We start from the raw sequence: 13,915 nt of genomic DNA, 5'->3' as shown, positions 1-13,915 counted from the left end.
AACTTTACTGTTAACAAAAACTATATTTAAAATAAAATGACATTAACACAGAAATACCAACCACACACAAACACACACACACACAAAAAAAAAAAAACCTGGGTTCTAACTGTCCTATTTTCTCTACTACAGTTTCTACACTTGAGAAGAGAACTGTATGCACTTTCAACTCAGTACCACTCTGGCTCAATGCAACCCTTCTTATTCTTTAACCTGCGCTTATTTTTTTTTTCTGTCCTTGCACATTTGTGGGTCCATAGCCATGTAATTTTCATATGTACATGTTGCTGCTTATCTTACAACATATTATACACGCAGTTCCTAGCATATCATTTGGAACTGAAATTGAGAGACGTCCATATTAATGCAATTGCAGATATATCAAAACCAACTAAACAGCTGGGGGGGGGGGGAGGGGGGGAGGGGGGGGGAGGGGGGGGGGGGTGATTACACTTTCATGGACAAATCCAAGCCTGAGCTGGAGGTTTTTAGGGTCCTATTGGTATCATAATATCCCCTTTCTGGGGGTCAAAGCAATGTCCATTTGTTCTGGGTTTGTTTGGGTTTTTTTTTTCTCTATTTTGTACTGTCCTACAATGCTCTTAAAGAATGAAACTAATGCTATGAATACAGACATCACTTCTTGTAAACCCGTCTTCATTTTCAAGCTTCTATGTAAAACAGACGAATGATAAGAATCCATACCACAGACTCACTGACTACCCTTGACCAATGATATGAATCCATACCACAGACTGACAGGCTACCCTAGATCAATTATTAGAATCATACCAGAGACTCACTGACTACCCTTGACCAGTGAGGAGAAGACGCTGCCCTCTCTAGAGAGAAGATTGTCAGGTGAATCATACTCAATGACTTCTCCGTCTGAGAGCACCAAGATGGAGTCTGAGTTCAAAATGGTAGCGATGCGATGCTGCAGGGGAGAAAACAAGATTATGATATATATAAAATAAGATTTAAACATGCCTTTTTATTCCCTACCCTTCTTCTACTGTAAAACCCTGGCCCAAATTAATGAAGAGATGACATAACACTAGTAGTACCAAGATTAATGATTAAAGCATGTGTGCATGAGAGGGGCCAGAATGACTGCTAAAGAATGAGAAAAATCTCATGGAATTCTGAAAAAGATCCACTGATAACAAAATGAAGTGACACAAAGATTAAAGTGGCAATCATGGCAGTCAAACTACATAATATTTGGTACGTTTGAGTCCAATAAGTTCATCAAGTGTAGTTTATAGGAAACATTTTTCATGGTTTAAAGGAAAAATGTTTCAAGGTTTATAGGAAACATGTTTCAAGGTTTATAGGAAAAATGTTTCAAGAAACAGCAAGGAGCTCCTTAATGACTGTCAAGGCATGTCCTTTGATTGGATACTAAGTTTGCACAAAATTCAAACTTTGTCTTAAAAGTGTACCATGCTCACATTTCCCCCGGTATATGTGTAAAGTAAGCATCACATTCTATTGCAAACTTCTTCTTTCTTTCATAATCATGTAAGGAAGTTGCCCTCCTTTAATTCACAAAATGAACTGAAACATGTAGACTGAACAGGACAGCTGCATGCTATCTTTAGAAGTTTATAACACAGTGTAGTCACATACATCAAAGGAATACACTGTACAATCAACAGAGGCTGAACTGACTCAGATTTTTTTTTCCATATGACTAACTGTTACCAATACAAAATCATCTAGCTGTGATGCAATATGACTTCTCATTATCAACATACGAAACTGACCAATGGATGAAGGGGTAAACTATCTACATTGATTTATATTGTATTTACATACAAACTTTTAAAGAAATAAAATATTACATGGAAAATAGGCTATTTTACCCAAAACCACAGAGTCAACATTTTACTTACAGCAATTGTAAGAACAGTCTTCTGAGCAAAAGCAGTGGCCACGACATCCTGTAGAATTTGGTCCTGGCAAATGGATAGAAAACACACAGGGCACATATTTCAAAGATGGGAATGTGAGACGACATATTTATAATAATAACAACAATAATAATAATAACAATAATAGTAAAAGTAGTAGTAGTAGTAGTAGTAGTAGTGATGATGATGATGATGATTACAATGATAATAATAATGATAACAACAACAACAACAACACCAACAACAACAAGGTCAGGACCAGAGGGCCCTGTCATTATTATGACCCTAGCATTGCCTGGTACCTTATACACCTGGGTCAAGAGGGACACGTATGGGTAAAGCTCTGGCCTTGATTTGAACTTGGGTCCTCTGATTGGGAGTCAGGAATCTTTATCCACTATACCACAGTGTCTCCTACACAGGAGTCTTATTCACGGGCATGGTATAGACTTGGTCACACTCACCGTTTGCATGTCAATGGATGCTGTGGCTTCGTCCATAATGAGGATTTGTGAGTTTCGCAAGAACGCCCTCGCGAGGCAGAACAACTGACGCTGTCCCACACTGTAATTCTCACCTCCCTCCGTGACCTTTGACTCTATAAAGTCAGCGACAGAAAAGACGGCATTAAGATAATGAGTTGAAATACCTGTACTTGGGATTAACCTGCTTGAGATATAAGACTTTTCTAAATATTTATTGGTAAACTCTATCCAAAAGGCATCACAGCAAAAGTCATGAAGAAAATGTACATCACCACCAGAAATCAAACTCACAGCTGTTGCTGGCTGTAGTTACAATGTATCTTTCATTCAAATTACCTCACAGACTTACTATGCTATTTTCCTTATGGCCACAAAGAGCAGTGATCTACCTCTACATAATCACATTCAAGACTAAATTGGCCTGATCACGGAACCAGAAAATACATCATTTTTATCAGCATATCAAGTGAGAGTAATATTGATTCCTATTTAATATTGATAACATATCAAGACGAGACCAAAGTAAAGGAGAGGGTAACTACTAAATAATTAAAAGATTCAATTCTATGGAGAGAGGTCTCACCTAGTCCCTCTTCCAGCTGGCCAACCACTTCCTTGAGCTGAGCGATCTCTAGGGCTTCCCACAGCTCCTGGTCTGTGCGCCGACTCTCTGGGTCAAGGTTTCGTCTGTGACAAGATTGTTAAGAGATGACAGCTACATATTGACATGCCTACATCTTTCAATCAATCTAAATACCTCAGACTCCTTACCTCCATCAAGGGAGGAGGTTACGTTTTCTTCGCCGTTGGCTTGTTGGTTTGTCCGTGGCAAAATCACTAAAAAAGTAGTTAACGGATTTGGATGAAACTTACAGGGAAGGTTGAGAATGACACAAGTAACAGATGATTAAATTTTGGTAGTGATCTGGCAATTTTTACGGATTTTATAAAGGATTTTCGATATTTTGGCAGGTAGGGTCAATGAATTTGGGAATTCATTGCATATTTTTGAAGTTTTCATACGCACACTATTTAAAGTGTGTGCTCTAGTTTCTGGTCCAGGGCTAGGCGCCGCGCAACTGGCATTGATGATGTAACAAAAGGTTTCTATATTGGGAAATCGGGCGATTTTCTGCATGAATATGTATGGGTTGAAATCACTGCTATTTACGGAAGAACAAGATGAGTGGTGGAAATGAGCTGCTTGGTGGAGGTCTGCACTCTCACAGTGCTTCTCTAGTTCAGATATATTTTAGGCATGATATTTGTTTTTACACATGCAGACAGATTGTGCTAGTGTGATCTATCATTGCTACAAACTTCAAGAGGACATCTGATACTAGCGAGTCTGCTGGTAAGTGACCAGCTTGGAAACGCCCCTTTTCATAATGGGAAAATTGGGGTATTGACATTGTTGTACGCTTTATTGCAAATCACATTAGCATTATATTTGGAGCAAAAAGTCATGTATTAGTTCTTGAAACTTTGAATAATGAAAACAGGCTACTGTAATACAATCTTCTCCTTTGCATGATAATCATTAACTATACGTTCAAAATTCAGTTGATGAATCTTATCAGTTATCTACATCTGAGAAATGACATCTAGATAGATTTCTTTACACACACCAGCACTACTGTTTTTAAATAATGCCTACCCAGACTCTCATATTTCAAACAAACAAACAAACAAACAAACAAACTCTGCAGTTGAAAAAAAATAAAAATAAAGTCTTTATCAAAAGAAAGTATCCTCTGGAAAACCATTCTCATTGCAAAATATCACAACATAAAGAAAAGGTGTGATTTTTAGCTTTAGCATCAAATTGCAACAAGAATTTCAAAGTTACAAGCATCAGAAGTTCTTGCCACCACAATGGCAATACACATGGCCACTTGGCCTGCCAGTCTGCTGCAACTTCACGGCTATCACATTACAAAAGCCTGGGAAGCTAAATACGTGTTTAGTGTGTGGCCACGCAGAGAATTTTAAAATGGAATGAGAGTCATGTAGCAATAGTCAAAATAATTTTTCTGCTGAGAGTGTTCTCATCACAAAATGTCACTGTAAACTTTATCCTTAATCATATTCCTGTCTGCCATATTTGGACTGGTGTTTGGGACTGTTGCCTAGCAACTTTCACCCTCATGTTACAAATTTTGTCTGACAGTGTGCACTGCCTCTTTATTGATTCACCTTCCTACCTAAATCCTGACATTTTATAGGAAATATTCAAACCTACTGTTTCACGATTCACCCAAGATATCAATGCAAGCAGAGAAACTAACCATTGTCAGGAGCTTGTGTTTAATACAAAATTGTGTTTGCTAGTAATAGTACATACGGTAGCAGCTTGTGCTATTATGGCAAAACCATTGGCTTCCATTGTGAAAGCCTGACACTGACAGTACTGTCTTGTAGTCACTGACCTGATGGTTCCTGTGAAGAGGACTGGGTCTTGGGGAATGATGGACAAACGCTGGCGAAGAACGGTCAGGGGAACGGTCGCCACGTCAATTCCATCAATCAGAATGCGTCCTATATGATGATAAGAAAACAAATCAAAAACAGGAATACATAGAACATATGAGAGCTGTACCATTCACATTACACTGATAGCAATGGAATCTTGCATGATAGCATCTTACTCATGAACACTCTACAATCTCTTGACACAAAAGAAGAGCAGAGGATACAATTACTAAAGTTCACACTTTTTTTTTTTCAATAAAGCTGTGTAACATTTTGAGTGACTACTGCAGTCACCAAACTACGGAAAAATAAATCAATCCATAAAATATCATAACAGAAGCAATGAGGTGAGAGAAGCTTGTGTTTACATAAATAATCCAGTTATCCACAAATAAATAAAATGGTGATGAAACAAATCACTTTAAAGAAGGGTACAAGAGTACACATTGACTTGACTTTAATAATCACCCTATTTACATCAAGAGTCCTAGCTTTACTGCAAGACAGCTTCAAATAGTATTGTAAGAATAGAAACTTCTGCAAGCAGAGAACTTTTGTGAATTTAGCAAGGAGCCAAGATTTGTGAAAGTAAAATGCATGCAAAAGGTTTTTGTCTACACAATGCATTGAATGTCAGCAGCAATTTGGGAAGATTCATGCAGCAAAAAAGGCTGTCAGGTCCAATTCCTGCAAGTTTCATGCTGTGAATGTTTCTGGTTTTACAGCATTCTCTCCTTTCTCAACCACTGGACCTATATCCCCCACCCCATCCCTTGATTAAGGGAAAAAATAATATAATAAAAATAAGCACTCTCAAAGAATGACAATGACAGAACATTCTCCAGTCCTTTACTCACCCTTGAAGATATCAATGATTCTAAAGAGGGCAAGGGTCAAGGAGGACTTGCCACTTCCTGTACGTCCACAGATGCCCACCTGGGTCAAACAAACCAGAAGTTCCAAATCATGAAATACCACATACTAAGAAGGACGTAACATATCTCTCGCTCTCATGCTATAATTTGGTACTTCCTGGAATATGATCCAAACCTAATGCTGTAAATGGAATATGTCTGTAAAAGAGTATTTCCTCTGCTGAATGATGGTTTACCCATTAGTAGACAGCTGAACAAATATCAAGTTTTAATGGTTACAATCTTTCTCACAGCATGCCCAGTGACCCTCATCATTAAATCCCCTTTTCTCCATTTTCTATGAATCTGCACCTCCTAACACTTCCTTTTCCCAGTAACTCTTTGGATGGGGTATGATGGTCCAATTTCAACAAGTAATAAATTATCTAAAGCTTAAAGTATGGTGAACGAGACATTAAAATCAAGAAAATCATATAAAAGAAGGTGTCAAAGCAGAGGGAAATGTCTCCTTAAACAGACTTTTAATGTGACTTATTAAAAGATATTCGCGTCACTGAGAAATTGCGAGTTAAAACTGACTGATTTACTTCACCAATTTTCGCTCCGGAACAGCCGTCTTTCTCGAGCCATGAACAAAACCATTTACGAGTGCAGCGGGACATCGAGGCCGCCATTCATAAAGCATGTATTTCTTGGTGAGCAGATGCAATATCTGGCCTGTCTTTAGTCGCATCTGCTTTCTCGGCTGAGACATTAAAACGTCCAATTTTTACCTTATATTGTACGGAAAGACTTTGAGTTTGACATCGAGAGTGAATTGAGTGATGACAGTGACAATAGAACGGTCAGACTGGCAAAAGATCGAGAAATTTAAGATCGCGAAGTTTGGGCCATTCGCAAGAAAGAGTGCGCCATCCGATGGCTAGTGATTGTGACGTAACAATGCACATCTGTACATGACAATGGTCTCGCGCTTCGGAGACACCGCCCGTAAACAGATCGAGAAGTTTCGCAAGAAGTTTCATGGGAAGTTTGCGGTCACACTGGCAAAACTTCGAGATCTTAAAGATCGCGATCTTAAACTTCTCGATCTATTGCCAGTCTGACCGCGCCTAATGACACTGATAGCGACAGTGGCAAAGTCGGGGTGGTAGAAGAAGCGAGGGAGAGGCCAATGTGGACATAATTCGTTTGAGGCATACGTATGGAAACGGGCATACATATGCAACTGCCTTTAGCAAACGTTTGCTAATTGACCAATCAGCGAGTGTTGTTTGGCAAACGATTGTACAGTGTTTAGCAAATGTTTGCATGTTATCTATTATACGTATGCCCCATTCCATACGTATGTTAATTTACTGCACATATGTATGCAATTGATCGACCAATCAGGTACTTCGTTTAATATGCATTTGTTTATGTGTGTATGTTGCGTGTGTGTATATAGTGTGCACGGTAGGTACTCATGCCTGATCTGAGCAAGGAGGTACTAAGTGTACGTATAATTGTAAGTGATAATCTCACACTGTACCTTGTTAGTTCCTCAACTTGAACATGGTTAAATCTGCCTTCTTCAATGAGCTGAAGATTTTTTTTTTTTTTTTTTGTGCAAACTTTTGCACTTACCACAATTCTTTTCCACTTGAGTTTTATTGGCCATACCGATCTGATCTGAGCAGTACTGAGCAGTACTGAGCTGATCAGCTGGTTCTAACAGCTAACTTCATTGGTTGCCTTGAAAATCAATTTACTGGCATTTTAAAAATGGCATACGTTTGCTAACAATAAAACCTGCAAACGTATGCTATCGCATCGTGCAAACGTTTGCCAAACAACACTCGCTGATTAGCCAATTAGCAAACGTTTGCTAAAGGCAGTTGCATACGTATGCAAGTTTCCATACGTATGCCCCAAACGAAATATGTCCGCAACGGCCTTCCATAGACGGAGCCCACTGTGTGGATAAAGTGTGCAGCATAGCGCATCAGCGCAGGGCTGATTCGTTCATTTCATGACGTCATAATTTTGGTCACCAAAATTTTGCCGTCAGATCGGGTTCAGGTGGTCTAAAAAGAGTCTCAAAAAACCATCTCTCCATCGTTCTAAAGACATTTTTACCTTCTGAAAGTTAATCATTCATATTCCTAGAGACTTAAGATTTCCAGAAATGTATAAATCACCTTGTTTATGAATATCGTCCTTTTTTTCTTGTTCACCATACTTTAAAGCTTACTCTTTTAAACTATGTAGAAAAATGGAAATTCATTTTGGTCGTCTATATTTGGGGTTTTGAAATGGTCACATATATGCCTGATTCTTAAAGGAGTTTAATCCCTTCAATATAAACAGTTTTCTTTGGGAGAAGATTTGCTAAAATAAATGTCACTCAAACTCTGGAATCCTGTTTCAATGATTTCATGCAAGTCAATATAACACAAAATCCTATGATTACCTATCGTACAGAAATGTGCTCTGAGTAATTAAGCCTACCATCTAACATCCTTCACGACAAAAAGATCAAAATCCTTATTGCAGACTCTGTCATTTGTGAAGGAGAATAAAATTAATACCCAATGTTACAGATATCGTGTTCATTTCACATTGGTTGAATCTCTTCTTCTGTCGAGAGGACTCCCCCAGGTGCATCTTCTTGTATCAAAATAAAAAATTATACACAACAAATGGCAATATACATTTCTGAAACAGATGAAAACTAGAGAAGCACTCTGACAGTGCAGACCTCTGCCAAGCACGCAGCTCATTTCCACCACTGATCTTGTTCTTCTATAGTGATCAGTGATTTCCACCCATACGTATGCGCCCGATTTCCCAATATAGAAGCCTTTTGTTACGTCATAAATTTCCAGCAACGCAGTGTGCCTGGCTTTAGCAGAAACTAGAGCACGCACTTAAGTGCGTGTATGCAAACCTCAAATACGCGCAGACTGAACTCCTAAGTTCATTAACCCTACCTGCCAAAATATCAAACAGCCTTCATCAATTTCCTAAAAATTTCCAGATTCCTACCTAAATTTAATCATCTGTTACTTGTGTCATTCTCAACCTTTCCTGTACGTTTCATCCAAATCCGCGCACCACTTTTTGAGTTATTTTGCACACATAGAAACAAACAAATAAACAAACCAACAGTAATGAAAACATAACCTCCTCCCTTGGTGGAGGTCAAAATCTCACAACAAACCTTCTCGCCTGCCCGGATGTTGACAGAGACATCTCGTAGGACTGGGTCGAGATCGCTGGCATACCGGACACTAATACTATCCATAGAGATCTGGCCACGATGAGGCCAGTTTGGTGGTGGTTCCAGACCTGACATGGGAGCAAATGTTCGAATTCCAGTCATAATACTGCTATAATACCTTCTTCAGCTGGAACTTTCCTAAGATGATTACTGATACTTTGACAACCATATAACAACTTATGACATGTGATCTGCAGATGTTCCTTGGGTACAAGGACAGCATTGACAAAAGTTTAAACCAATCTCATAATTTTTAAAACCCATTGATCATGAGGACAGACTGATTTTGCTACAACATACATTTCCCATAGACAATTGCCCGAGTATACTCTGGACTCATCCTCAACAGGTTAAACTTGCAAGGGCAGATATATTTCTGTGTGGAGGTAAATATCAAATGCAGTCTTTCTTCTAATTTAATGTGATAATTTCAGAGTTAGATATTATACTTGAGCTTATACTATGACATGCATATCAGTTATTGCGCAATGAAATCCTCGACAGATTCAGCGTTTCTTTCCCTCTCCATGACAGTGTTTACTGACCTGTAAAAAGGAGCTCCCCACTCAAAGGGCATCCAAACATCACTCCATCCCCCCCCCCCCCAAATAAAACCCAAACTATAACTACTTGTTAAAGAAAAGAAAAGAAAACCTTTCTAGAAGAGGAAGAGATCATCTTACCATCATACTTCTCTCTGCTGAGAGAACTGTAAAACTGGACTCGTTCCACTGCATTCATCTGCATCTCCGTGTCAGCAGCACTACGAACCACCCAGTTCAAATACCCTGATACCTTTCACCAACACAAAACATGACTGAGCAATTGGCATCATACATTCGTGATCAGTGTTTGACCAAACTTTATCTGCTAATTTCCTACACAACAGAATGTCAGACTTCTTGACCTCTGACCTCATTCAAATTCTGTCTTGAAGAACTGATGAGTTTCTTCATGAGCTATTTATGAACAACATCTTACTTAACTGCACCTAATAACATCTGAGTAGCTATCTAAGTAAAAATTAAGTTTGAGTGTTCAATCTTGATCTTGAGGCTCTGACCTACAATGTCCTGCCACATTCCAACCATTTCCTAGTGTTGATGTAAAAGCAAACACAGCATACTGAATGAATGTATTAAACATATCTGTAAAACAGACATTGAGGTGTATAGATTAACGAAGTGATGAATAGATGAAATAATTTATAATGCCTCTAGAATTTTTTATTTTGATGCATAAGAACAGGACTGGCATTACTACCCATCTCAATTCTGACAGACAAAAGAAAATTCCACTAAACCTTTACAGTTTAATGTCAATGGAAGAAACATAAAAGTTTCAAGGTAAGACTGACACAGAATGTAACTGAGCAAACAGACATGAGAACATCACCTGAAGCTTCACAAATTAATTTGCCTGTGTACAATGTGATTTTTAGTTTTTACAAATGAATGACTATGATGTTTTACCTGGAGAGCATAGCTGATTGCAAGACCAACTTCACTGGGAGGTGTGCCATTAAGCACAGCAGAAATACTGGTAGTCAGTCCTGCCAGTAGAACTATAATAGCTCCTATAAAATCCTGCACACAAATGAAAAAAATAAAAATATCAATTACTCACTGTGCTGGTATCATTTCCTCTACATGATTACTAGGCTGACAAATTGGAGTGCTCAATGGAGGACACACAAATGAGAATGTACATAAATATTAATGTATCTACAAATGTACATTTATAATAACCTTATGAAATATTGTAGATTGATAACTCTTTATGTGCCACGGTCGCACGTCCGACTCAGTGGATACCGTGGCAACTTCACATATTCTGCTCAAACCCAATACCCGCCCAAACCAACTGATAAATTGCCAAATGTCTGTTCAATGAAAGCATCTCTTGCGATTCCATTCATGTCATATGTATCTTGCATTTTATGTGGTATTTAAATTGACTCTCAACGGGTGTTTCCTATTGGATTTGCAAGTAAATTCTTAGTTTATATCACTGCTTTGTGTGCAAAAGTCATGTCTCTAGAATGAAGTAGCTACTAGTCATTTGAAAGAAAAGCAATCATAGATTTGTCATACAATTTATACATCAAAGCAAAGCTTGGCATTTTTGGTACATCTTTGCTCTTTACATGTTCTGGGTAACAAAATCCATAAAATTGACATTGATTTGAAAAAACAGACTGTTTTCTCAGAGCATGACTACGTTGTAGTCTCAGAATAATGAGGCATGCAGGGCAGGGGTTTACATCATGGTATATAAAGAGGTCTCAGAATAATGAGGCATGCAGGGCCGGGGTTTACATCATGGTATATAAAGAGGTCTCAGAATAATGAGGCATGCAGGGCTGGGGTTTACATCATGGTATATAAAGAGTTAAGTACAAGTTACATTAGGAAGATTGAAATGGAAAATATTAATTTATAAGTTGTTATATTCGCACATAGATATTTTCGCAAATGAGGTCACAGACATTTTCGCGAAATGTTGTTTCCACGCTTTTGACACCAACACTATCGTAAGTGCACTAATGGTTAGTGCTTAATGGTTGCACAAATTACAGAATGTAAGACATGTGCAAACAACTATCATACACTGTATATGCCAAAAATGGGATTGAGGTATGAGACAATTTAAGAAGAGAAGCTGGAGTGAAAAAAAGAAGAAGTCTTCACTTACTAGTCTCACTCCCAGCCACCTGTTCGCTGTCTGAAGGTAGAGATAGGCAGTGTTATTGACATTGATCCTTTCCATGATGGTGCGATAGAACCGTTTCTGTGTTCTGGTGTAGATTAGAATTAGACAAATGTTCCACATAAACACTTACAGAAGAACAGGCAACCATAGATTACCAAAGGCATTATGTCAACTAATAGTACATCCACCTGGAATAAATTTTGCAAGCAAACAATCAATTGCCAATGTCATCAAAAAATTTGCTAAATGCAAGCAAAATAGACACCACCTCACATCCATAATTAGGCTTTCTTGTAAATGTTGTTACTTGTAGAGAGGAAGACAAAACAAGAGGAATTGTTATGGAAAAACTTTGAATTATCTCCTTGGAAAGGAAAGAACAGAACAGACAACACTAACTCATTCTGGAGACATGAAACAAAAATTTCAAGTATAGATTCCATGAGTACATAATATCATGCTACAGAAATACAATACAGGCAATTCCTGTTTGAGACCTCAATCTAGTTTTCACAGAAAGGACTAGCATCTCCATAAGGTTGAAGGATATTAAACAGTTTTTCTTTTCTGTTTTTCCCCCTTGCATTTGGGGCATCTATCTTCATAGGCACGAAAGTGTATGAATTATTTAACTTTATGCTATTATCACAACTAATCACAAAACCATTCCCTACAAGAGACATGATGAGTTGCTACAAGTCAAGACCACAACCTTCAGAAGCAGGAAATAAATGGTAACTCATGAAAAACCAGTTGTATTTCTAAGAATAACATAAAATGGATGCTACATCAGAGACAGGCAGCTTTGTGTATACAGGTAAGAAGGGAAATGGCAGAGCCACCACCAAAAAAACAGGAAAGTGGGTCAGTTAAGGACAGGAAGAGTTGCAGGAAATTTGTACTTCTATGCTGTTGCGACATGGATTGTCGCCCCGACAAGGATTGTCGCCCCCGGCTCGGGGGCGACAATCCTTGACGGAGTTGGCGTCAAGGATTGTCGCCCCGTCAAAGATTGTCGTCTGGCGACAATCCGTGACGAGGGCTGGCAGCAAGGATTGTCGCCCGCCCTCGAAGCACATTTTGCTGGGTAATATTGTTCTTGACATAGTCATTGAAATACCAACACATAACTTACATGGCTACATCCATGCAAACATGCCATGTAAAAAGTCATGATGAGGTTTCAAGGAAGTGTGCATGTGCGCGCACACATGATAATTTAGTGTCCGTTTGTGCGTGTGTGTGTATGTGCGTGTGTGTGTATGTGTGTGTGTGTGTGTGTGTGTGTGTGTGTGTTTCCGACTGGACTATGGCCGGGCTCTAATGTGTCCGAAATTGGCAACATAAGTTCATCAGGCCTCAATCCATACATGGTGAAAGTTTTCACTTGGTTCCACCTGTACTTTTTGAGAAATCGACTTGTTTCTACAGGGTTTGGAATAGAAAATTGTAGTCAGCGAAACAATTGAAAATGACGTCATTTCTTTCCCCGTAATATTGGGCATGCGTGGTATGTGAGATTCAGGATTTCGTGCTCATTGTTGGTTTGCATGTGACGCAGTCAATTTTGCCAGCTGGGTTTCTCGTGTTGTGTGATTTGGTAATTTGGTAATATTTTCTTCTTCGTCACACATGCATGTGACACAGGAGTAGATTTTTTGCATTTAGAGCTATATTGTCTCAGAACACAGTTCTCAGTTTTTAGATTAACATGTCAGCTCAGTTCAGTCTGCATTTTTCTACTTTCTCGTGTTTTTGTTTCTGTTAAAATATCTCCTTCGTAGAAGGTGAGAAATTACATTTATTCAATCAAATAAAAGTGCAGTGGCTGAGTGTCGCTTGGCGGTGACTGCTGAGCTGCTGCCGCGCACGCTGCATGCAGCAATGCGTTGTGTGTGCTGTGACATGCAACGCTACAGTGACGCGATTATATATACATGGGACCGACCTGTACACTTTGCGTTCGTGTCATTTTTGACATCACCTTCTGTTTTTTTCCGACACAACCATGGCCGGGAATATTATGGTATGAAATTTAAAATGCAAGCAGATAAGTAAATTTCGGTGTACTTTGTTCGAATGGCGCTTTGGTTCCGCAATCACACTTCGTGAATTTTAGGATGATTTTCGAAGCATATTTTTGGTAATTTTGCTCACCAGGTTTTCGCTAAAATTTCACATTTTATCATTGTC

At 38.7% G+C, this 13,915-nt stretch overlaps 1 protein-coding gene across 1 annotated transcript in view; it reads right to left on the bottom strand.

The window, feature by feature from the left end:
* Positions 1 to 571: 571 nt before the first annotated feature.
* Positions 572 to 13,915, bottom strand: part of LOC140238514 (ATP-binding cassette sub-family C member 9-like) — a 65,391-nt gene continuing 52,047 nt past the window's right edge. The window contains exons 23-32 of the mRNA XM_072318421.1: positions 11,705 to 11,807; positions 10,483 to 10,596; positions 9,694 to 9,805; positions 8,951 to 9,078; positions 5,731 to 5,809; positions 4,831 to 4,939; positions 2,985 to 3,088; positions 2,381 to 2,514; positions 1,899 to 1,961; positions 572 to 937 (exon numbers count right to left, since the gene is read on the bottom strand). Coding sequence (XP_072174522.1) covers positions 800 to 937; positions 1,899 to 1,961; positions 2,381 to 2,514; positions 2,985 to 3,088; positions 4,831 to 4,939; positions 5,731 to 5,809; positions 8,951 to 9,078; positions 9,694 to 9,805; positions 10,483 to 10,596; positions 11,705 to 11,807 — 1,084 coding nt within the window. The 3' untranslated portion in view covers positions 572 to 799. The remainder of the gene's footprint in view (positions 938 to 1,898; positions 1,962 to 2,380; positions 2,515 to 2,984; positions 3,089 to 4,830; positions 4,940 to 5,730; positions 5,810 to 8,950; positions 9,079 to 9,693; positions 9,806 to 10,482; positions 10,597 to 11,704; positions 11,808 to 13,915) is intronic.

The sequence above is a fragment of the Diadema setosum genome, chromosome 2, assembly GCF_964275005.1.
Source record: "Diadema setosum chromosome 2, eeDiaSeto1, whole genome shotgun sequence".
NCBI classification, from domain to species: Eukaryota; Metazoa; Echinodermata; class Echinoidea; order Diadematoida; family Diadematidae; genus Diadema; species Diadema setosum.
Note: the sequence above shows the minus strand (reverse complement) of the source record. Positions and strands in the feature narration are given on the sequence as shown.